Here is a 24,339-nt window from a genome sequence, read left to right as displayed (position 1 = left end):
CGGCGGCCGGCGGCAGGCGTGGTGTCGGCGTCGCTCCTTGGCGGCAGGGCGGCGTGGTGGAGCAGGGTGGCCGGCGTCGCGCCCCCGGCCGAGATCTGGGTCCGGCGGGCCCCATCTGGGTCCTAGCGGGTCGCCTCCCTGGCGTGGCCTCGTTGTCTGCGGCGCGGTCAGGAGGAGGTGCGGCTCGGAAGTGGGGCGGCGGCGCCGATGCGTGCCGGCAGCAGCGCGAGGGCGGGAGCTTTACGGGCCTAGGAGGGCTCGGCCGGCCTGGTGTGCTCCTGCTTTTGCGTCCGGACGGCTACCGCCCCAGCACCTATCCTTGAATGGTTCGGTTGGTTGCTTTGTAATACAAAGCGGGGGGAACTCTTTTTGGGTACATCTGGGCACATATAAATGCCATGTATTCTGTGTAATTTTGTTTATCTACTCATAATCTAGTGCCACGGTGATTAACTTTTCCAAGTAAATAAATAACTAAATCAATTTTGTTTATCTACTCACATCACCAATGCCGTTGGATAGGCACAAACGTTTTTTTTGAAAGATCCAGTATCCTGGCATTCCGAGAATTGAACTCGGGACCTCTCGCACCCTAAGCGAGAATCATACCACTAGACCAAATGCCTCTGTTATTCTTCCTAGGCAGTAAATATGTTTTTATAAAATAAAATTCGTGATGGATTTAATAATGCATATTGTTCCAGTATTTGGTATATTCGGTCAAGCATAGAAGGATTGGCAGCTAATTGGGAGAGCATCAAGTTGGTCGACTCTGGGGCAATCTTGCATTGGTGCCCACCGTTGGTCGTGATCGATTGTGATCCTACTTTTGCATGCAACGGCGATCTACCATCCCTCCCGGCTGTGGTGGTGCACGGCATCCCTACGAGGCCCCGACTTCCAGGTGTGTTTTGGTAGATTTCGGTCAGCAAATCCTCTTGCATGGGGTCAATGTCGTTACTTTCCACCATTGGTGGTCTATATCTTCTTGCACAAACTCCATGACATGATAGTCGATCGAGGGAGGTTTAGTCCCAAGGATTGGGTCTTCCTGTGTGGTTCAATACTTCAATCTGCAACGGATAATGAACAATTGTTATCACGGGAATGTCTGAAATACAGAATAGGGATCCAGAAACGCGCACTTCTAAATTAAATGCCGAAAGATTTGCGACGTGTGCACTGTAAAGAAAACAAAGGTCTCAGACCAGGTTCTCCCTCTGGTATGACTCTTCTACCACTGGCGGTTCATGCAGTTAAGTAGGATCTCCCCCTCTAGGCTCTAGCAACCCTGTTGCAGTTCAGAAATGCATCTCTGAAAAACTTAAGGACAATGCCAGGGAACAAAACATAGGTTTAGGGGGTATGATATGAGGATATCCTGATATGAGAATTGCACGATGTATTACTCAGGTGCAATCGCACGTACATATGATATACAACGGTGGACCACGACCTCAACTATACAAGGAAATTAGGAGGTGGGCGTAATACACAATATGCACAACACATATATTGAACCCCCCCCCCCCCCCCCGCGCGCGCAGTCGAAGCGACACCGTTGCTGACGCGAAGACTGGACCAGAACTCCTCAAATGATGCCGTAGGCAAGCCCTTGGTCATGATATCTGCAAATTATTGGGAAGTAGGAACGTGTAGAACACGAACATGGCCAAGAGCCACATGTTCCCGAACAAAATGAATATCTAACTCAATATGCTTGGACCGACGATGATGAACCAGGTTGGCGGAGAGGTAGACCACGGAGACGTTGTCGCAGTAGACCACCGTAGCACGGTCGACAGGACATGAGAGCTCCCGAAGCAGCTGGCGAAGCCAGGAGCACTCGGCGACGACGTTGGCCACAACATGATACTCAACCTCAGCACCGGATCGAGAGACCATCGGCTGCCGCTTGGACGACCACGAGATGAGCGAGGGTCCAAGGAAGACACAGTAGCCCGAGGTGGAGTGACGAGTGTCGGAGCAGCCCGCCTAGTCAGCATCGAATTAGGTGGTGAGGACGATGTCGGTGGAGGCGTGAAGCGTGGCGCCGAGGTCCATAGTGCCACAAACATAGCGGAGAATCCGCTTGACAATGGCTCAATGAATGTCCTGAGGAGCATGCATGTGGAGACCCACTTGCTGGACGGCATACTGCATCTCTGGTCGAGTCAGAGTGAGGTACTGAAGAGATCCAACAATAGACCGGTAAAAGGCAGCATCCGAAGTAGGAGAACCATCCGTGGCAGAGAGCTTGGCCTTCATATCAATAGGTGTAGCGGCGGGCTTGCAGTTAAGCAAGCCAGCACAATCCAGGAGCTCATGAGCGTACTTCCGCTGGTGAAGAAAGAAGCCATCCGGACGTCGCACCACCTCAACACCGAGGAATTAGTGCAAAGGACCCAAGTCCTTGATGGCAAACTCAGCGCGGAGACGGGCAGTGAGCTGACTAAGAAGACCAGCCATACATGCTGACAGGATGATATTGTCAACATAAAGCAGCAAGTATGCCGTGTCAGAGCCTTGGAGATAGACGAAGAGTGATGCGTCCAGCAAGTTGAAAACCTTGCGCACATAAAGCTTGATCAAATTGGCAAGGTCCTCCGCCTGACAGAAAGACACAAACTCAGATATCCGCTGCTTTTTTTAGATGCTATACCTAGATTCTAGCGAGACCGAGGAGGGAAGCTTCACCTGAAGAGGCGCGAGATGGTCGGCCCAGGCGCGCGGGAGGCCATAGCCTCGTTTCTTGTTTTTAAACATTTTTTTGCTTTCCTTTTATATTTTTGTTTATTTGTACTTCCAAATATTCTAAATAAACATATTACAAATAATACTTTATGTAAAAGATATAAAAAAAGTTAACAAGGCAATTGAAAATTATTAAATGCGTATAGAGAAAATGTTTCTCATGTATACAAGAAATATACACACAAAAAGTACAATGTGTGAAAAATGTTGACCATGCATTTAAAAAAAAATTAATCAAGAATTTTAATTTTTTTAATATTGTATCTGAAAATGTTAATCAAGCATTTGAAAATGTTAAGTGTGTATAGAAAAATGTTGATCATGTATTAAAAAATTAGAATTGTATTTGATAAAATGTTAATCAAGCATTTGAAGTTGTTGAATGTGTATAGAAAAAATGTTGACCGTATATTCAAAAATATTAACCAACCATTTGAAAATGTTAAAAGTGTGTATGGAAAAAATATTGACCATGAATTCAAATAAAAATTATCTTGTATTTTAAAATTATAAATCAAGCTAGCATTTGAAAAATTATCCTTGGACCAACTTATATGTCAAACAAGTAACTTGGTTGACAGTTACATTTGAAACATTGGAACCTCGGTGCTAGTTACAATCTCTCATCGGTAATCTCATTTGATATTGCTATAACTCTAAAGCCGATAATAAATACTGTCTTTAATCCCTTAACTTTTTAGATGATAGTTCCTTTTTTTCACTAGTCAAACAACCCTGCTACAAGTGCTCTATTTGTACCAGTGAAAATGAAATGCACTTTATTTTGCCCCGTGCACACATGTGTACAGGAGGACCATGTGCACCGGGTGTCCAGAGAGCGAACGCTGGACCACGTGGGAACTGGGTAGGTTGATCATGGACACTTAGGTGATGGGTTTTGTAGATATTTTCAGGTGGTAGGGATAGGGTTCATGGTGTACAAGTTTAGCAAGATCTTATACTCTTCATTCAAGCATCTCGACCGCTCTTAACTATGTGTTGTTGATGAACGGCGCCTTTTCCTTTTTTAAGGGGGGGGGGGTTGGGGCAACCATCTCCTTCAAAATAACCTTCGAGGAACCAAGGAACTGATATAAACTTTAGCAACCATCATTAGTTTTATTAACCATATTGTCATCACACCAAAACACCATTCAGGAATAAATGCACTTCCAACAGCGACGCTGGCGGCCGCCACCACTACCGCCGATAATATCTAGGCGGGCTTTCTCCTAGAGAATCTCGACTACCAACCTCACGCATCTGTCCAACGTATGCCCGCACAACCCTACGTGATGACCATACCATCACCATAGAGAGACCACCTTTGCACCTGAACACCAGCAACAGCACCGCCAGGTAGCTAACGGAGGCACCGGTGCATGTCATCTACTAATAAGCAGGATCTAGCCGGAACTCAATCGGATCTACCATCTCATATGGCTACGCTACCACAGAAACCACCACCAAAGGCTAACATGATGTTGTTGCGTGATGGCGAGCTCAACACGTTAGTGAGGACATTGAGTCGAGGCCCTTGTAGGCTGCCGATGCTGCAACGCCAAGTAGACGGACGCAAAAGCAACCACCCACCAAAACCGCTACCAGGGAAGCCGTCGAGTCACCAGAGGATGCCGCGCCGTGCAACCAAAGGGGGTCAAGCCTCCCCCACCACAAGCTCCCGCTGACGGGAAAGGAAAAAAGCCCCGCCGCAGGGTCTTAGGCCAATAGCGTCCCATTTGGCGACAAGGGGAGTGGTGGGGGTAGGAGTGGAGGCGACATTACGATTTAGGGTTCCGCCCGTAACGAAATGCTTTATGTAAAACTAACTTTTATGGAGCCGAGAATTATGGGGCTTTAAACTACACTTTACAGTTCAAATGTGTAAGTATATTTTTAATGAGATCTCACTTTAGCGGAGATATAGTGCGTAAACAAACTTGAAATGAGTTTTTTTAATGTAAAAAGGAGGCTTTAAATTACAATTTCATTTATTTCGCAAAAGGAAAATTAGTACAATTTCATTTCAAATGTTTTGAAGATTTACTAAACTAGTAGAGTACAATTTCCCAAGCTTTATGGCTTCGTAGGAGGTGTCGTACAGCCCACACTCCCCACTCGCTCACTCGTCGCTCCCCGCATCCCAAACCCTCGATCCCCTTTCTCCACCACGGCCGCCATGGCGTCGCCGCCGCCGCCGCTGGTCTCCATCCCCATCCCCGACGACCTCCTGGAGGAGATCTTCCTCCGCCTGCCCACCCCGGACGCGGTCGCCCGCGCCTCCGCCGCCTGCACCTCCTTCCGTCGCGTCATCAAAGGCCGCGCCTTCCGCCGCCGCTTCCGCGCGCTCCACCGGCCTCCCCTCCTCGGCTTCATGGACGCGGCCGGATTCCACCCCGCCCAGGCGCCGCACCCCTCCGCTCCGCTCGCCGGCACCCTCGCCCCCTGCGCCGCCGATTTCTCCTTCATCCCGGCCGTCGTTTCTTCTGCCTCCTACACCCCGCGGGGCGTCCAAGCCGACGGGGAAGGCCCCCGCTGGCGGCCCCGCGTCGTCCGCGACGGCCGCGTCCTCCTCGATTGGGTCTCCCTCCACCCACGCGCCATGCGCATATGCTGCTACATGGAAGACGGCTACGAAGTAAGCATCCTCATGGATTTCGGTGAGCTCGCCCCGCGTGACCGCCCCACCTGGACCGAACGGGAGCGGTGCAACGCCGCCGAGTTCCACCTCGCCGTCTGTGACCCCCTGTCCAGCAGATACGTGCTGCTTCCAACCATACCCGAGGAGCTCGCCGTCCAGCCGCAAGATTACCTTCGGGAATTCGAGCCTGTGCTCGCTCCCAACACCAGCGACGACGGCGAGGAGGAACACTTCAAGGTGATATGCATAGCAAAATACCACACAAAGCTCGTCCTCTTTGTCTTCCCGTCCACAACTATGCAATGGTCTATAGTGGAGTGTCCTATTTTCCCTTCTTTGAAACACATGTCCTGTTTTGACTGCGTGCACGGATGCTTCTACTGGACAGAGCCTTATGACAGGAGTGACCATTTAATGGTGTTGGACACACGCACTTTGAGGTTTTCCACTGTCGACCTTCTCACAGGTTACCATGTGGAGCTCAGAGATCTGCCTGACCAGAGCTTTGATCGTCGGCGCCCAAATGCTGTTGTTTTGGGCAGAGAAGGAACCCTTGAGATGTTTTCTCTTGTCCGTCAACACGGATCGTTTGCCCTCTATCATACCTCTCTGCAGAATAATTCGCAGGAATGGAAGCTTGAGAAGGTCATACCGCTGCCTTGGCAGTATCATGACTATTCCATTTCCACAGTGGGTGCAGCTGAGGGATTCTTGTTCTTCCGAGGCACTCTAGAAGGGATTCCTGATGAGAATGTCAACGTGGATTGCTACTCCATGGAGGTCAAGACATATGGAATTACCAAAGTCTGTACAAAGACGGAGAAGTACTTCAACCGCACATGTACCCTCCCATACTTTAGCTTCTCACCGCTGTTATCGGAACCAACTATCTGATCAACTGGTAAGCCTAATTATTTCATTTATGTTGCCATTGGGTTTGGGTGCATGCTTAGCTTGTTCTGCCCGCATGGTTATACAGAGAATTAATGATTATTCTATTGGGCTTGACTACCTTGTCAAACTAGCTAGGAGAGGTAGCCAATTCATGGTTTTATTCTGCACACATATTTAATAACTGTTTGTGATTGACAAGGTTAGTGAAAAAAAGATTACATACTACTTTCTAAAGCTAATATCTTTTGCTCCATATCTTATGAGAAAATGGCTTTCACGCTTGCTTCTTTGTATTTAGTGATCTTAAAAGTCTTATGTTAGTTTACAGTGGGAGTACATCTTTGGTCATACTTATCAATTTCACACCATTCATTCAACAGAACGATGGTGTTCAAAACAAGAACGTTGCACGACCTGTAAGCTGATATTTGAGTACTATTTATTTGCCATGTTGTGTTTTCAAAAGCATAGAGTTCACATGTTATGATCTGCTATTTTTATTTATTTATATTGCTTCCAAACTGCAATAAGATGGCTCTGGGTTTCTTGGGAAGCACGAATAAACAGCTTGTGCGCCTTTGTTCTTAAGCTGTGTTGTACTCTGCAATTTAGCAGATAGGAAAGATTCTCATTGCATCAACTGAGCAGTTGCTTCAAATTTCTACTCCGGTGTTTATATTATTGTTCTATTGGGCTTGACTACCTTTTCAAACTAGCTAGGACAGGTCATGGTTTGATTCTGCATGCATGTTTAACAACTGTATGTGCTTGAGAAGGTTAACTGAAAAGAGAGATTATTACACACTAGTTTGGAAAGCTAATCTTTGTTGCTCCATATCTTAGGAGATAATGGCTTTCACGCTTGCTTCTTTGTGTAGTAAGTACATTGTTAGTCATACTTAGCACTTACTACATATTGTTCATTTAATTTAATGGCAATGTTCAAAGTAAGTATGTTGCATAACCAGTGAGTTGATGTTTGAAGGCCTTGAGTCCTGTATTTATGAGCACTCATTATTTACCATGTTATGTTTTCAAGAACAGAGAGGGTTCGTTTGTTATGGTCTGCTAAGTTCTTGTGTATATTTCCAAGCTGCAATATACTACGGCAGCTTGCGGCCCTTTGTTCTTGAGCTATATTGTACTCTGCTATTTAGCACATGGCCCCTTCCTAAGAAAATGGGATGGGAAAGATTCCCGTCTCATCAACTGCAGTTGCTAAAAATTTCTAACTAAATACATGTATGCAGATCTGAGCTCGCTGGCCTTGATCTTGCTTGGACCTGGACCATACATCTGGAGTAGGATGGCGGATGTTCAAGATGGTGCTGATGTAGTTTGATATGTCCGTGTTAAGTGTCATATGTATGTAAGCAGGATATGGTGTCAGCAAGTTGAATTTGCCTGACAATGACGTCTAAGACTCGTAATGTTGTTTGTGTTGGAAGATTGGCTAGGCTAGTGGTGCTGACTTTGGTTATATTCTCATGTGCCAATACTAGCTTTTCTCTAGATGAGTGGATGGGTTTGTTCATCTCTAGCACTGAGCATGGATGCTTTTGTTGGCAAATAGATGGTCCCATGACATAGAACCAGAGGCTGGTATCATGCAAACCTGATGCCTGAAAGCATCAACTTTCAGAGCATCCGAATTCCAGAAACCTTTTTCCAGAAATTTCAGAGCATCAGGTTTATAACACAAACGCACTCAAATTTGAGGTGAATAGTCAGGCCCTATGTTGATATGCACAGAAACTCCATGTTCAAAAGGCTACAAACACAAGCACCAAGGTAGATTTGAGTCACAAAGGGCACCAGATTTAGCTTGCCCACACCAGCACCAAGTAAACCAACTTCCACAACCTTTTCTACAAGCAATCAATCACTGAAGCAAAGAGCACGTTCCCTGGAGCCTTTTGCAATCAAGTTCAAAAAACACTATCTTGACCCTTGAATAAAACCCAATATGTATGCTACACAGCCTAGCATCCAAGGCAGATTGACTCGGCCTATGTCATGGTAGTTTCGGTAGCAGGCTGCGAGTGGGAGCTACCGCCGCCTTCTCCAGCGCCTTGATCCGGTTAGCCTCCATGCATGCCTTCTGCTCCTCCGACAGCTCCACTTTGCGTGGTTTGCTTCCACCCTTCTCACCTCCATCTCCAGGCTTCTCCCCCTCTTTCGGACCTGCCTTGGTTCCTGGGAGATTGCATTGCAGCTAGCTAGCAAATAAATCAAGGTCTAGGAGAGAAGACGATTCCACCAGCATTGGACAGGAGTACTAGATGCGTTTGGTTGAAGGTGTCATATGAATGGGTTGGGACCGTCCAATTTATTTGGGATTGAACCTTTCAATTCATGCGTTTGGCTGAATATAAGAGATGAGCTAATTATTTAGGACGGGACCACCAGTCATGCTCACATAGTCATGCATGCAAAGCGTGGCCATTTGATTCGACCGATTTGGTTGGGTGGAACGGTTCAGCATCTTCAAGGCATATTCTCTTTTTTTGACTTGAACCATTCATGTGCTTTATAACCAAACATGTCTATTTTTTGAACGATCCCAACCCATTCATGACCACCCTTGTAACCAAACGCACCCTAAGAGCCTCGTCCCCTTGAAGAGAAGAGTATCATCTCTGAATGCAATGCTACTTCACAGAGATTGATTTTCATGACATCTGAGTCGCTAGCTACATGAACCCAAAAAATAAAAAATGAGCTGGACTTGGAGTGGGGTCCGCAATAGATTTTTGTCTTCTTGAGCTTATGGGGTTGTAAGTCTTTCTTCTATACCATATTGGCGCTAGAACCTCTCTCAATACCTCAAGCACGTGTGTCTTTTGATCTCACCTTTTCTTCCACATCAAGAGTACCAATGAGATCCGGAATGGAAACTCCTGTCTTTTATGTTTCAGAGAGGCAGCAAAGTTCCTCCACAAGGGAGGAAGCTTGGTGATAATGCCTCCGTAAACAAACTTTTCATGTAACATATAATTGAAGTACTCAAGTTCTCTAGCAAATGACTGTATCTCAGGAGATTGCTCAACCACGGAACGCTCATCAGTCATCCTGTAGTCATAGAATTGTTCCATGATATACAGCTCAGTGTCGCCATCTGAGACCCCAAACTTGGCCTCGAGTGCGTCTCAAAAATCTTTGCCATTATCAAATGATGCATAAGCATCAACTATGTTCTCACAAGAGCACTCAAGTGAGTAGCCTTAAACCGGTTATCAGTTTTCTGAAAAGCTTGTTCCTGTTGAGGATCAAGATCTCTTTTAGGTTTGCCAAGTGTGGCGTCATAACAGCTCATGGTTTGAAATTGTAAAACTGCTCTCACACGCCACCTCTCAAACATAGGAGGCCTCATGGATGTAGCAAAACCACTCGGGTAAAGGGCTTATAATAAGGTTTTTGGACTGTTGGAAATATGATCAATTTAACAAATGATTTAATCCACAGAAATAGAAGATAAAGCATGACTATAATAACAGAGATAGAACAAATCATGCAATCTAACCGAGATTATGAAAATAGCTTCTGAAGTTGTGAATTCAAACACAACATGTTTAAAACAATAGCTAGAACAAGAAACTATAGCAAGATCTTGAACAATGGACAAATGAGCATGTATTGTGCAGCAGAGGAACCGTTCACGTTGGTGTTTTCGCCCATGTCGTCGAAGAGTTTATCGACGTCGTGGAAGAGATAGTCGCTAGGAAGTGATCGTTGGTGTTTGTGGCGTCCCTGATGAAGAGTTAAATAGTCACGGAGAGCGCTCCCCAAAAAGCTCATCACCCTTCTACGCAGCAACAAATCTCCTCCTCCAACTCATGAGGGGGCACGCTATCTTGAAAGATGATTGTAGCTTCTCATTTGGCAATATCTTGGTCATCATATTCAAAACATTGTCGTCGGTATGGATCTCCTCAGTTTCAGCAACTTGGAACTTAGAACATCTCGAATGCAATGATACCCCACATCAATGTGCTTGGTTTGAGAGTGATAGCTTGAATTCTTGGCAAGATGAATAACACTTTGACCGTCACAAAACAAAACCTACTTCTCTTGCTTCGTGCTAAGCTCTTACAAGAAGTTCTTCATCCATAACACTTCCTTGCCAGCGTCAACCGCTGCTATATACTCAACTTCTGTAGTTGATGTGGAAACACATTTCTCCAGTATTGATTGCCACGACACTACTCCCCCTGTGTAAGTCATCAGGTATCCGGATGTGGACTCCATATGAACCTTGTCAGCGGCATAATCTACATCTGTATAGTCCTGCAATAAAGGTTCACCGCTTCCAAAGCATAAACAAGATGTAGAAGTTCCCTTGAGATACCTAAGAAGCCACTTCATAGCTCCCCAGTGAGCTTTATCTGGACTTATCATGAATTGGAAAACTCTAACTGCATAGGCAATATGAGGTCTAGTGCATACCATGGCATACATCATACTGCCGACAACAGATTGGTATGTTACTTTCGTCATTTCTTCTTTCTCGTTCTTGCTTTTAGGACATTGTTTGGGATTCAGTTTGTGATGGCCCGTCGGAGAAGAGATAACAGATTTTGCATTTTTCATATAGAACCATTCAAGTACCTTCTCAATGTATCTTTTCTATGAGGGCATCTCCAGCCGCGCCCCCAACAGGGCCCCCCAGGCCACTTTTTCGGCGCCGGCGCCGAAAAAACGGCCCAGTCGCGCCCCCAAGATGCCGAAAATCGCCGGTTCGGACCTTTTTTCCGCCCGGCGGTCACAGGCTGAACCCGGCGTGCTAGGGAGCAGTTGGGGGCTCCGGCGCTAGGGAAAAGCACGCCTGGCCCACACCGACAGGGGAAAAGTCAAGGTTTTCTTCCCCCGACTCGCCTCGCACCCCCCGCGCCCTCGGCCACCACTAGCTATATCCCGGCGACGACCGCCGCCCTACTCCGCTAGATAGCCATTCCCCGCCGAAAAATAGCAGCGCTTCGCTGTGGCAGCCCCTCCCACAGCAGCTGGGCGTTTCCGGCCGTCGCTTCCGGCCGCGGAGGCGCGGTTTAACGGCGGGTACACGCCCACCGAGTGCAAGGTGTTCGGCGTTTTGCCTGCCTCAGCGATGGACTCGGATGAGGAGGAAGAGCTCGCCGCGCTGCTGGAGGACGAAGCCGCGGCCGACGTCCAGGAAGAAGAGCATCTCATGGTGCTCGCCGCCCTCGCCCAGCTACTGGCAAGCAATGAAAAGCCGCGGCGAGGTGGCTCGGCGCCGGGGCGGATGAAAGCAAAGAACCGTCATCGTCTCTAAGTCTACTGCATGCTCTACTCCGACTACTTCGCCGATGCTCCACTTCATGGCGAGAGAACATTTCGGCGCCATTATCGGATGAGCCGAATGCTCTTCCTCAGGATAGTGAATTCCATCCGGGAGTTCGACAACTACTTCAAGTGCAAGATGGATTGCACTGGCGCTCTTGGATTCACCTCCATCCAGAAGTGCACGACAGCGATGAGGATGCTTGCATATGGAGCTCCCAGTGATTCACTCGATGACTATGGGCGCATGGCCGAGTCCACCAGCATAGAGTGTTTCTACAAGTTCTGTCGGGCAGTGGTGGCAGTGTTTGGGCCACAATACTTGAGAACACCCAATGCGGAAGACACTGCTCGGATCCTAGCCCAGAATGCAGCAAGAGGATTTCCTGGGATGCTTGGAAGCATTGACTGCATGCATTAGAAATGGAAGAATTGCCCATTTGGTTGGCACGGGATGTACAAAGGCACCAAAGGCGGTTGCAGTGTGGTGCTTGAGGCGGTAGCCACACATGACCTCTGGATTTGGCACTCCTTCTTTGGTATGCTAGGAACTCACAATGACATCAACATGCTGTAGTGCTCTCCTGTTTTTGCCAAGCACGTTGAGGGCCATTCTCCTCCGGTGAACTTCGAGATCAATGGGCACCAATACAACAAGGGGTACTATCTAGCTGACGGCATCTATCCGAGATGGTCGACATTTGTGAAGACGATCTCAAACCCTGTGGCAGGAGGGAAGAACGCTTGGTTCGCGAAGCTTCAGGAGGCTTGCAGGAAGGATGTCGAGCGGGCATTTGGTGTGCTCCAATCTCGATTTGCTGTTGTTCGGTACCCCGCTTAGACCTGGTCCAAAGATCAAATGTGGGAGATTATGACTTGCAGTGTCATCTTGCACAACATGATCATCGAGAGCGAGCAAGAAGACCCAGTGTTTGACACTGAACCATACTACAGGCAGGGTCCTCTAGCCGAAGTTGATCACCAGCTACCGGCAACTTGGACTGCCTATCTCAGTATGCGTCAGGAGATCCGAGACCCACAGGTGCATCATCAACTGCAGAAAGATCTGATTGAGCACCTATGGAGGCTCAAGGGGGACGTCGTGTGATGAAATACGAGTTTTTATTTGTTGATCTATATAATTTGTATTGAACTATTTGTTGTTGTACTATTTTGTTGAAGTATTTGATTTTTCTGTGATGAAATATGTGATAAGAAATAATTGTGTTGATAACTGAACGCCGAGAAACGGCGAAACCACGCAGAATATGGGCCTATTCTCGCCCATATGGGCCCTTTATTCGCCGAAATTGGGCTGCAAAGTGGGCCAATTTCGGCGCCTGGGGGCGAGCTGGGGGCGACGACTGGGCGCAAAACCGCCCCCAGCGCCGATTGTATCGCCGGCTCGCCCCCAGGGGGTGATTTTTATGCGTCCTGGGGGGGCCAACGGCTGGAGATGCCCTGAGAACCAAAGCAGCTTCTTTGATCCATCACAGGAGATCATCATGCCAAGTATATGCTTAGATGGTCCTAAATCCTTCATGGCAAATGATTTACTCAATGACGTCTTGAGGAGAGCAATCCTCTTTGTGCCATTTCCAACAATCAACATATCATCAACATACAACAAACAGACTAATGAAATCACCCTCGGGGTACCTCTTCATAAAGACGCAATGATCAGGTTGTGCTTTATGGTAACCAAGTCCAGTCATCACTACTAGGAAAAGGGCTATAAATGATATGGCCACTAATGGCGCACCAGACATGTGGTGCATCACTACTATATAGTAATGGCGCACCATGAGTTGGTGCGCCATTAGTAACAATTTTTTTCCAAAAATACTAATGGCGCACTAGGTAAAAGTGCGCCATTACTAGTTTAACTAGTAATGGCGCACCACCAACATAGTGCGCCACTACTAATTTTTTTTGCAAAACTACTAATGGCGCACCTCAAGCTGGTGCGCCATTAGTAACCAGGGTTACGGACCAGCTAGATATTTTGGACAGCCACACCTACACACTCACTTTCCCCACTTCATTCTCTCCACCTCCTTCTCCAAGCTTGTGTCGGCTGCCTCCTCCTCCTCACCTCATTTGCACCATAGATTCATCAAAATTAAGTGGTTAAATTACCTTTTTTTATAGGTAAGTAAGGGGAAAGCTATCTTTATGTTGTAGATCTAATTTTTTTCTCCCTAGCTCGCTCCAACAACGTGCACATGCACTTTTTATGGCCTTGCTAGATCTATGTATGTTTGTGGTGTTGCATATGTTTGTGGTGTTGCATATATGTTTGTGTTTGCAGGTACCGGTATTTGAAATGCGATAGTTGTCAATATTTTGCCGGAATGTTGATTCATTTCCATTTCTGCGAGAATTTTGGCACTATGCATTCTTTTTGGTCCTATTTTTAGGGAAAGTCATGCCAAATTTATTCTTGGTTCTAAAATATCATTTTGCTCTACCCCGCAGGCGACCATGGTCCGCACGATGACCGAAGGCATCGTGAATAGGTTTTTGAGCTCCGCGAAGGCCGAGATGCTTCAAAAGAATGAGACGGAGATAAGATGTCCGTGTCGAAGATGCAAACTGAAGAGCCTTATTGCAGACCTGGATTCCGGGCCGGTGCGGGACCACCTGCTCTTGCGTGGTTTCATGGATGGCTATCGGTGGCAAGGTGATGAAGATGACTATGCAGTCGTCCATGGGGGCCAGGCAAGAAATGAGGAAGGGCAGCAAGACAACCACCGCGGTGAGGGCGGGCGAGAAGACGAAGAATCTCCAGGACATGATCACGATGGTGATGCTGTACACAGTCATCATGTAGTAGATGCTGGACATGATGATGAGGAAGATCAAGACGAAGGGCATGATCATGAAGATGAAGATGCCGGAGCAGACGACGATGGAGGCTGGGTGCAGGACCCTCATATTCGAGAGCTGCTTCTCAAGCAGACGGATAACGCAAGAGCTGCCGCCCGGGAGAAAGCTAAGCTGGATCAACTGGAGATAGCCGCGGTTACTCCATTATATAAAGGATGCAGGCCCGAGGATACCCGCCTGAAAGTAACGCTCATGGCTCTGGAGATGAAGGTAAAACACAAAATGACCGACGCATGCTTTGACGAGAACATGTCGTTCTGGCACGAACGTCTTCCAAAGGGGAACAAGTGCCCGGCCAGTTTCGAGGAGGCGAAGAAAATCGCGTGTCCTCTGGATTTACCGCACATGAAATACCATGTGTGCATGAACAATTGCATCATTTATCAGGACGAGCACGCGGAGTCTACCATATGTCCGGTGTGCGGCGTCACTCGATACAAGAAGAGGAAGAAAGCTCCTCAAAAAGTGGTGTGGAACTTTCCGATCACTCCTCCTCTACAGTGGTATTTCGCGGACCCTAAGGTAGCAAAGCTCCTGCGTTGGCACGCGGATAGGAAGGAGAAGAAGCGAGAAGATGACGGAAATGATCCGAAGATAAATAAAAAAGACAAGATGCTGAGTCACCCTAAGGATGCGAGCCAGTGGCAAGGGTTGAACTTCGAAGACCCAGAATTTGGGAACGATCCAAGGAACATCGTGCTGGGCGCGAGCACCGATGGAGTCAATCCGTTTGGCAGCCAGAGAAGCACACATAGCACCTGACCTGTGTTTGTGTGGATGTACAACCTTCCCCCTGGTTTTGCATGAAGAGGAAGTACATTCACATGAGTATGCTAATTGAAGGATCGAAACAACCGGGGAACGACATCAATCTGTATCTGGGGCTGCTAAAAGAGGAGCTAGACACGCTGTGGAAAACGCCAGCCAATACATGGGACGCCGCAGAGAAAGAATATTTCCCTATGAGTGCCGCACTGCTCACGACGGTGCACGACTATCTTGGTTACGGATATCTCGCGGGGCAGGTGCATGGATGACACAACGTATTGCCAGCTAGATAGAGATCCCGGGTCTTCGAAAACCGTGTTCATGGGACATCGAAGGTGGCTTCACGACGATGACCCGTGGAGAAAACGCAAGGATCTGTTCGATGGTGAAACCAAACCCCGAAGACACCCGCGTACGAGGAGTGGCGAGGAAATAGACGAGCTATTGAAAAATTGGAAAGATTGCCCACTGCCGGGAAAGAAGCAAAAGGCGCCAGAGCCGGGAAAGAAGCGAAAGGTGCCAGAGCCGCTGCTGAAGGTATGGAAAACGAGGTCTGTTTTCTGGGACTTGCCATACTGGAAGATCTACCGTCTGCCTCACAGCCTTGATATCATGCATGTCACGAAGAACGTGTGCGAGAGTCTGCTTGGTACCCTACTCAACATGCCGGAGAGGACCAAAGATGGGCCGAAAGCACGGGCAGACCTGAAATCAATGGGCATCAGGGAGGAGCTTCACGCTAATGATGATGATGATGAGGCGAAGCAGGACACAGAAAGTCGTCGCAAAGGCAAAAAGGCCAAGAAGACCGGAAATGACTACCCTCCCGCGTGCTTCACTCTAAGTCAGGAGGAGATCGAGCAGTTTTTCACCTGCCTCATAGGAGTAAAACTTCCTTACGGTTACGCGGGGAAGATAAGCAGATACCTAGACCTAGCGAAGCAGAAGTTCAGCGGGATGAAGTCTCATGACTGTCACTTGCTGATGACGTAGATACTTCCAGTTGCAATCCGTGGGATCATGGACGCGCACGTTCGTGAAACGCTATTTGGCCTATGCAACTTTTTCGACGTCATCTCTCGGAAGTCGGTTGGCGTGAGGCAACTCAGAAGGCTACAAGAAGAAATCGTGGTGATACTATGCGAGCTTGAGATGTACTTCCCGCCCGCATTCTTCGATGTTATGGTGCATCTGCTGGTCCATATCGTGGAGGATATCATCCAACTCGGGACGACGTTCCTGCACAGCATGATGCCATTCGAAAGGATGAATGGTGTCATCAAATGATACATTCGCAACATGTCACGTCCAGAGGGAAGCATAGCCAGCGGCTTTTTGACCGAAGAGTGCATCTCGTACTGCACGAATTATCTAGGCATCGAGAACCCCGTTGGTCTGCCCGTCAACAGGCACCTCGGCAGGCTCGCTGGATGGGGTCACCGTGAGGGTCGCCGCAAAATGCATGTCGACTTCGAGGGCCGAATCGCCGACTTTGAAAGAGCAAACCTAGTCGCACTACAACACATAGACGTGGTCGATCCTTGGGTGGTAGAGCACAAAACCTTTATTGAGAAGGCGTACAATGACAGAGGCCAACAAAGGACGGACGGAGATATAATCAAAGAGCACAACTCATGTTCCACGCGTTGGTTCAAGCAGAAGCTTCTGTCGTACCCTTTACATGAGGATTCTTCCGTGGAAGAACAACTCATATTCGCCTTGTCACAGGGCGCTGAGCACAACCTGATGCCCTATGAGGCGTACGATATCAATGGCTACACATTCTACACCGAGGACAAGGACATGAAGAGTGATGGTTATCAGAACTCCGGGGTAACGATAGAATCCTACACCGGTAACGACAAGGACAGATACTACGGAAGGATCGTGGAGATCTGGGAGCTGAGCTATGCTGGAGAGAAGGTCCCGATGTTCCGTGTCAGATGGGCCAAGAGTGTCCTAAAAGAAGACCGGTATTTCACCACCATGGTTATACCCGAAGCCAAATCCAAGACCGCGGGCGCAAACGTCACCGCGAAAAATGAGCCATGGGTACTGGCTTCCCAAGTGGACCAATGCTTCTTCATTACCGACCCATCAAAGCCTAGTCGTGTTGTCGTGAGGAGAGGCAAAAGGAAGATCATCGGAATGGATGGAGTCGCCAATGAGCAAGACTTTGACAAGTACGGCGGCTCGAAGATGGAACATGACGACGACGACGAAGTAGCAGCATACACCACAAGAAGAAGTAGGACCACCCTACCTAAAGGACGTCCGTTCCACAGAAGAACTTCATTTGCGAAAAAGAAGGGCAAGAAGATTGTGAACAGATAGCTAGCTAAGATCGATTGTATTTAAATCGTAGTCTTTATTTCTCGATTGTATTACATGGGCACTTTTTGAACTCATGAATATTTTTAAATTTCATGGGCACTTTTTGAATTCCTGAATATTTTTTCAAATTTGATGATATCGTTTCATATTCAATATGAAAAAATATTGAATATTCATGAGGACACTCGATCTTGATCCCCTTCCATCTCGATCGCTACCCCCCTCGACCGCTATCCCCCTCCATCTCGATCTCGATCCCTCCCGCACCCTCCCCCGCTAGCTCCACCGCCGCCGCCGAGCCACCGCACCCTCCCCCGCTCCACCGCCGCCGCCGACCCACCGCACCCTCCCCGGCCCGCTCCACCGCCGCCGAGCACCCCCCGCACCCTCCCCCGCTCCACCGCCGCCGTCGACCCCCCACACCCTCCTCGGCCCGCTCCACCACCACCGAGCATCCCCATTTGATGTTATTTTCAAATAACAAATTTGAAGATATTTTTTCATATTCATAAAAGAATTCTTACTGTTTTTATAAAAAAATTATTACTGTTTTTATAAAAAAAATATATTAAAAAATAGCAACAAAAAATAATAAAAAACATACTAGTGGCGCACCGCTCGGGTAGTGCGCCATTGCAATCTAAACAAAAGATTTCTAATGGCGCACCGCTAGGGGGTGCGCCACTGCTATCAAAAAAACATTCTAATGGCGCACCGCTCGGGGGTGCGCCATTAGTAATCTCCCCCTAGCTCTAACTCGCCCGACCCCTTCGTCCTCCCTCTCGCCAGATCCACTCCCCCCCACCGCGTGCTGCCCCGACCCACGACGCCGCCGCCCCCGCGCCCCCGCTCCCCCACCACTGCAGCTCTGACATCGCCGACGCCTCCGCGACCTCGCCATCGCTGATAGCCTCCCCGCGTCGCCCCCTGCCCTGCGCCGCCTCTACCTCAGTCCGGGCAAGGGGTACAGGACGACGACTGCGGCCGCCGGCCTCCCCATGACCAACTGAGGCGCCCAGGAGGACCGCTGCCGTCTTCCTCTTCGACTACGAGGACCCGGACGAGCTCGGACGCCCTCAAGCCATCCCTTCGACGTCGCTGCCGCCGCCGACCCCGACCCCAACCCCGACCCCGACCCCTCCGGCGACTGGCCGCGCCCGCCCAGGGACCTCTCCTCCTTCCTCCTTCTGCCCTCTCCCGCCTGCCTCTGCTACTGCTGCTACTCAACTAGTGGTGTGAGTCTGAAGATTATTGTTGAACCTGCAATGGTGAATTGGATGGCTGCTCTGGTGTCACTAGTAGAAAAGGGGGCTTTGGTCCAGGCCGGGTAAGCCCATTAGTCCCGGTTCAGTCCAGAACCGGGACCAATGGGTGCATTTATCCCGGTTCGTGCGGCTAAGGCATTAGTCCCGATTCACCTAGGCCCTTTAGTCCCGGTTCGTGCCACGAACCGGGACTAAAGGGTGCGATGCCCATTAGTCATGGTTGGTGGCACCAACCGGTACTAAAGGTTAGACCTTTAGTCCCGGTTGGTGCCACCAACTCGGACTAATGGGCTTTGACGCATTAGTACCGGTTCATGGCACGAACCGGTAGTAAAGGTCCCATTTTCAACCCCCCCTGGACCGCCTTTTCAGTTTTAGAAAAAAAAATAAAATGATGGAAATGTCAAAAAAATAAAATAAAATAAGTTTCCCATGTGATATGTGGTCTACTTGTTGGGAAAATTTATGAATTTCGACTTTATTTACAGAATCTCTATGGAATTTGTAAAATGGGCATAACTTTTGCATACGAACTCGGATTAAAAAGTTTTTTATATGAAAAATCATCTACTCGAAAAGTTACATCCGATGGAGACCGCCTACGGCCTGTTTGCAAATTTGTAGAATCCTCAAATTCCAAAAGGAAAAAAAGTTATGCTCAAATTTCAGTTTTTTAAAATTTTCATTAAATCTGGTCAAACTATGGTCAAACTACTTATTCAAGAAGTATTAGTGTTACTAAATAATTATTCAAGAATATTAGTGTTATTAAATAATTATTTCGGTTTTTTTTGAATTTTGGTCAAATCTGGTCAAACTATGGTCAAACTGTGGTCAAACAATGGTCAAACTACTTATTCAAGAAATATTAGTGTTACTAAAAAATTATTGTTTTTTAGAACAATAGTTTCAAACTCAAACAGTGAAATGTGTGACTTCATGCTCAAGCTAAACTCCTGAGGGTTAATAGGATTGACATCTTACTATTGTTAGGAAAACAACGAGTGCAGACTTGGAAACGAGGGAGAATAGAACCCGGAAGTTAAGCGTGCTCAGGCTGGGGGAGTGGGAGGATGGGTGACCGTCCGGGAAGTTAGATGATTTGGAATGATGAGGGGTGATTAGAGATTAAATTGAGCAGTGATGAGGGGTGATTAGAGATTAGAGGTTAAAATAATTCAGAAATTTGAAAACTAAAAAAATTTCAAAAAAAATTTCAATTTTTTTATTTAAAAAAACAGAAAATTTACTTTAGTACCGGTTGGTGTTACCAACCGGGACTAAAGGTGGACCGGCCACGTGGAGGGCCTTTAGTCCCGGTTCTGGTTTGAACCGGGACTAAAGGGTCAGGGCATTAGTACCGACCCTTTAGTCCCGGTTCAAGAACCGGGACTAAAGGCCCTTACGAACCGGGACTAAAGGCCCTTTTTCTACTAGTGTGTGTGAAGTTTTGGGTAGTTTGCTATCTGGGGATTGTTTCGAGGAAGTGCAAATCAGACTAGTATGGCCTTGGCCACAATCTGTCAATGTTAGCCTTCTGTGATTATCTGAATCTTCTGATGCAGGTTAGTTGCTTAGTTATGGCCGTGGACATGATAGCTGTTCTGGTGTACTGGGATTTGTTTTGGGTTACACATACAGGATTGCAAACAATATCAGTAGCCGCTGGCAACAATGTGTCATTGTTAGTTGAGTTGAGGTTAGTTGAGTTGAGTTGTCATGCTGAAATGGTGCAATGTTGATACAAGAAAAATTCAGTTAACTTTTCAAAACAAGTTAACTGCATTCAGATCTCTTGATGCTCAAAACCTGTCAATTTCTATCAACTTTTGATCTATCAAGTTGATATTCAGTCAAGTTGATGTCAAACTTGACACATAAACATCAGCTTTAATAAACAGAGAGACAAGATGTAGGGTTTTTAGCTGCTGCCACAACACAAAGTCTATAGATGCTGAAGTTGTCAGTATTAATTATCAAATCATTCAGAGTAGATGATGCAAGCAATCAACATTCAATTTTGACCAAAACAGAGATGTAAAAGATGTTACTCCACACATTCAGTGTCATACAATTACAGAGTTGTTACTCCAACACACATAACACCACCACATTCAGTGTCATACAATTACAGAGATGTAGAGTTGTCAGTATTAAATCATTCAAAATTTTCCTATCAAAATTTTCAGTCAAGTACAACTGCTCTACTAGTGTAAGTCATCTTACAATAAGCAGTACACTTGCTCCGAGTTTAAGCATGTGTAGTGTAGTGTAGTGTAGTGATCTCTGAACCATGTTCAGTGTTGAGTACTTAAGTTTACTGAACCTATTCATTTTTGTGGACTTAGTGAACATGATAAGACAAGCCAGATGCTCTATTTTTAATTAACAGTAATCCATGATCAGCAACAGTTTCTTTCACTAATTTTCAGTTAACAACAATCCATGATTTTTTCAGCTAAAACTATTGATGATTTTTTGTTGGGTGACCTATTAGATCTGGAATGGAAGTTCACATAAGTTGAGCTGATTTTTGTCCATATGAAAGCAGAGGACCATATGGTCTGTGGCCTTTTCATCCATATGAAAGTAGAGACACATTGTGGTGCTAGTTTGCTGGGTTTTGTCTCCGACCATCGTGTCGTGATGATTTTGCAGGTACCTCGAGAGACCCTTGAGTTTGCCGGAATGTCGATTAACTTCCGTTCCGGCAAATTCGGGTACTCCATATGTCCTATTTTCAGCAAAGGTCATGCTGAAATTTTCCGTGAATTTTAGCATGACTTTGCTAAAAATCAGACATATGGGTACTTGCTACTAATGCATGGGCCGGGGTATCTTAGTACTTTATTAAGTAGGATCAACTGCCTCTTGTGTTATGCATGGGCATCAATGTCGACAAACCCTAAATGACAAAACCTTGGCTTTTAGGGTGCCTCGGTGTCGATAAGAACCTAAATGATGGAAGCTTATGCTTTTAGGGTGCCCTGGCATCGACAAACACTAAATGATAAAAGCTTAGCTTTTAGGATGCCTCGGTGTCGACAAACCCTAAATGATGAGATCATGATCTTGTTCCTTGACAATAACCAACTCTTTTACCAAACTTTTTTCCTATTTAGAGCGAAACATGGCCCACAACGATGAGGCCGGCGGTTCGGGCGGTAAGTAATTCTGGGAGCTGTCCCAGGAGATGGAGGAACAACCTCACCGCTATGAGGACACCGCGGAAGACACCGATCCTGACTACACAACCCCTTGTGGTGTCGGGAACGACACCACTGATGGTGCCGCCGAGGATGCCACCACTGATGGTGCCGCCGAGGATGCCACTGTTGGGGAACGTAGCAGAAATTCAAAATTTTCCTACGTGTCACCAAGATCTATCTATGGAGAGACCAGCAACGAGTAGAAAGGAGAGTGCATCTACATACCCTTGTAGATCGCTAAGCGGAAGCGTTCAAGTGAACGGGGTTGATGGAGTCGTACTCGTCGTGATTCAGATCACCGATGATCAAGTGCCGAACGGACGGCACCTCCGCGTTCAACACACGTACAGCCCGGTGACGTCTCCCACGCCTTGATCCAGCAAGGAGAGAGGGAGAGGTTGAGGAAGACTCCATCCAACAGCAGCACAACGGCGTGGTGGTGATGGAGGAGCGTGGAAATCCACCAGGGCTTCGCCAAGCACCATGGGAGAGGAGGAGGAGGGAGAGGGGCAGGGCTGCACCAACGAGAGATCAAATCGCGTGTTATGGGCAGCCCCTAGGCCTCATATATATAGGGGAAGGGGAGGGCTGCGCCCCCTTTAGGGTTTCCCACCCCAAGGGGCGGCGGCCAACCTCCAGATGGCATCTGGTGCGGCGGACAAGAGGGGGGGGGGGAGGAGTCCATCCTTCCCAAGGCACCTCGGAGGTGCCTTCCCCCTTGAGGACTCTTCCCTCTAGGGTTCCCTAGGCGCATGGGCCTCTTGGGGCTGGTGCCCTTGGCCCATGTAGGCCAAGGCGCACCCCCTACAGCCCATGTGGCCCCCCGGGGCAGGTGGCCCCACCCGGTGGGCCCCCGGGACCCTTCCGGTGGTCCCGGTACAATACCGATGACCCCGAAACTTGTCCCGATGGCCGAAACAGGACTTCCTATATATAAATCTTTACCTCCGGACCATTCCGGAACTCCTCGTGACGTCCGGGATCTCATCCGGGACTCCGAACAACATTCGGTAACCACATACAAGCTTCCTTTATAACCCTAGCGTCATCGAACCTTAAGTGTGTAGACCCTACGGGTTCGGGAGACATGCAGACATGACCGAGACGTTCTCCGGTCAATAACCAACAGCGGGATCTGGATACCCATGTTGGCTCCCACATGTTCCACGATGATCTCATCGGATGAACCACGATGTCAAGGACTTAATCAATCCCGTATACAATTCCCTTTGTCTAGCGGTATTTTACTTGCCCGAGATTCGATCGTCGGTATACCGATACCTTGTTCAATCTCGTTACCGGCAAGTCACTTTACTCGTTCCGTAACACATCATCCCGTGATCAACTCCTTGGTCACATTGCGCATATGATGATGTCCTACCGAGTGGGCCCAGAGATACCTCTCCGTTTACACGGAGTGACAAATCCCAGTCTCGATCCGCATAAAACAATAGATACTTTCGGAGATACCTGTAGTGCACCTTTATAGTCACCCAGTTACGTTGTGACGTTTGATACACCCAAAGCACTCCTACGGTATCCAGGAGTTACACGATCTCATGGTCAAAGGAAGAGATACTTGACATTGGCAAAGCTCTAGCAAATGAACTACACGATCTTTGTGCTATGCTTAGGATTGGGTCTTGTCCATCACATCATTCTCCTAATGATGTGATCCCGTTATCAACGACATCCAATGTCCATAGCCAGGAAACCATGACTATCTGTTGATCACAACGAGCTAGTCAACTAGAGGATCACTAGGGACATATTGTGGTCTATGTATTCACACGTGTATTACGATTTCCGGATAATACAGTTATAGCATGAATAAAAGACAATTATCATGAACAAGGAAATATAATAATAATACTTTTATTATTGCCTCTAGGGCATATTTCCAACAGTCTCCCACTTGCACTAGAGTCAATAATCTAGTTCACATCGCCATGTGATTAACACTCACATGTCACATCGCCATGTGACTAATACCCAAGAGTTTACTAGAGTCAGTAGTCTAGTTCACATCACTATGTGATTAACACTCAATGAGTTTTATGTTTGATCATGTTGCTTGTGAGAGAGGTTTTAGTCAACGGGTCTGAACCTTTCAGATCCGTGTGTGCTTTACAAATATCTATGTCATCTCCTAGATGCAGCTACCACGCTCTATTTGGAGCTATTCCAAACAACTGTTCTACTTGGAGCTATTCTAAATTATTGCTCCATTATATGTATCCGGTCTCTCTACTCAGAGCTATCCGGATAGGTGTCAAGCTTGCATCGT

The 24,339-nt window shown here is 47.4% G+C and overlaps 1 protein-coding gene and 1 non-coding gene across 3 annotated transcripts; one reads left to right on the top strand and one right to left on the bottom strand.

Annotated features, from left to right (window-relative positions):
- Nucleotides 1-554: 554 nt before the first annotated feature.
- TRNAP-AGG (transfer RNA proline (anticodon AGG)) lies at nt 555-626 on the bottom strand. The gene has a single exon. It is a non-coding gene; the product is annotated as a tRNA-Pro (tRNA).
- A 4,237-nt stretch (nt 627-4,863) lies between these two features.
- On the top strand, nt 4,864-7,823 carry LOC123149865 (uncharacterized). Of its 2 annotated transcripts, none has more exons than XM_044569632.1 (2): nt 4,864-6,296; nt 7,540-7,823. In XM_044569632.1, exon 1 carries the CDS (start codon nt 4,934-4,936, stop codon nt 6,287-6,289), a length of 1,356 nt encoding a protein of 451 aa, XP_044425567.1. In that variant the 5' UTR covers nt 4,864-4,933; the 3' UTR covers nt 6,290-6,296; nt 7,540-7,823. The 2 variants fall into 2 exon arrangements, with proteins under 2 accessions (XP_044425567.1, XP_044425569.1); XM_044569634.1 differs by lacking the exon at nt 7,540-7,823 and having other exon boundaries at nt 4,864-5,632; nt 5,784-6,059.
- The last annotated feature ends 16,516 nt before the right edge of the window (nt 7,824-24,339 follow it).

This window comes from Triticum aestivum, chromosome 7A (assembly GCF_018294505.1).
Source record: "Triticum aestivum cultivar Chinese Spring chromosome 7A, IWGSC CS RefSeq v2.1, whole genome shotgun sequence".
Lineage (NCBI taxonomy): Eukaryota > Viridiplantae > Streptophyta > Magnoliopsida > Poales > Poaceae > Triticum > Triticum aestivum.
The sequence above is the reverse complement of the archived record's forward strand: the minus strand, read 5'-3'. Positions and strand labels throughout refer to the sequence as shown.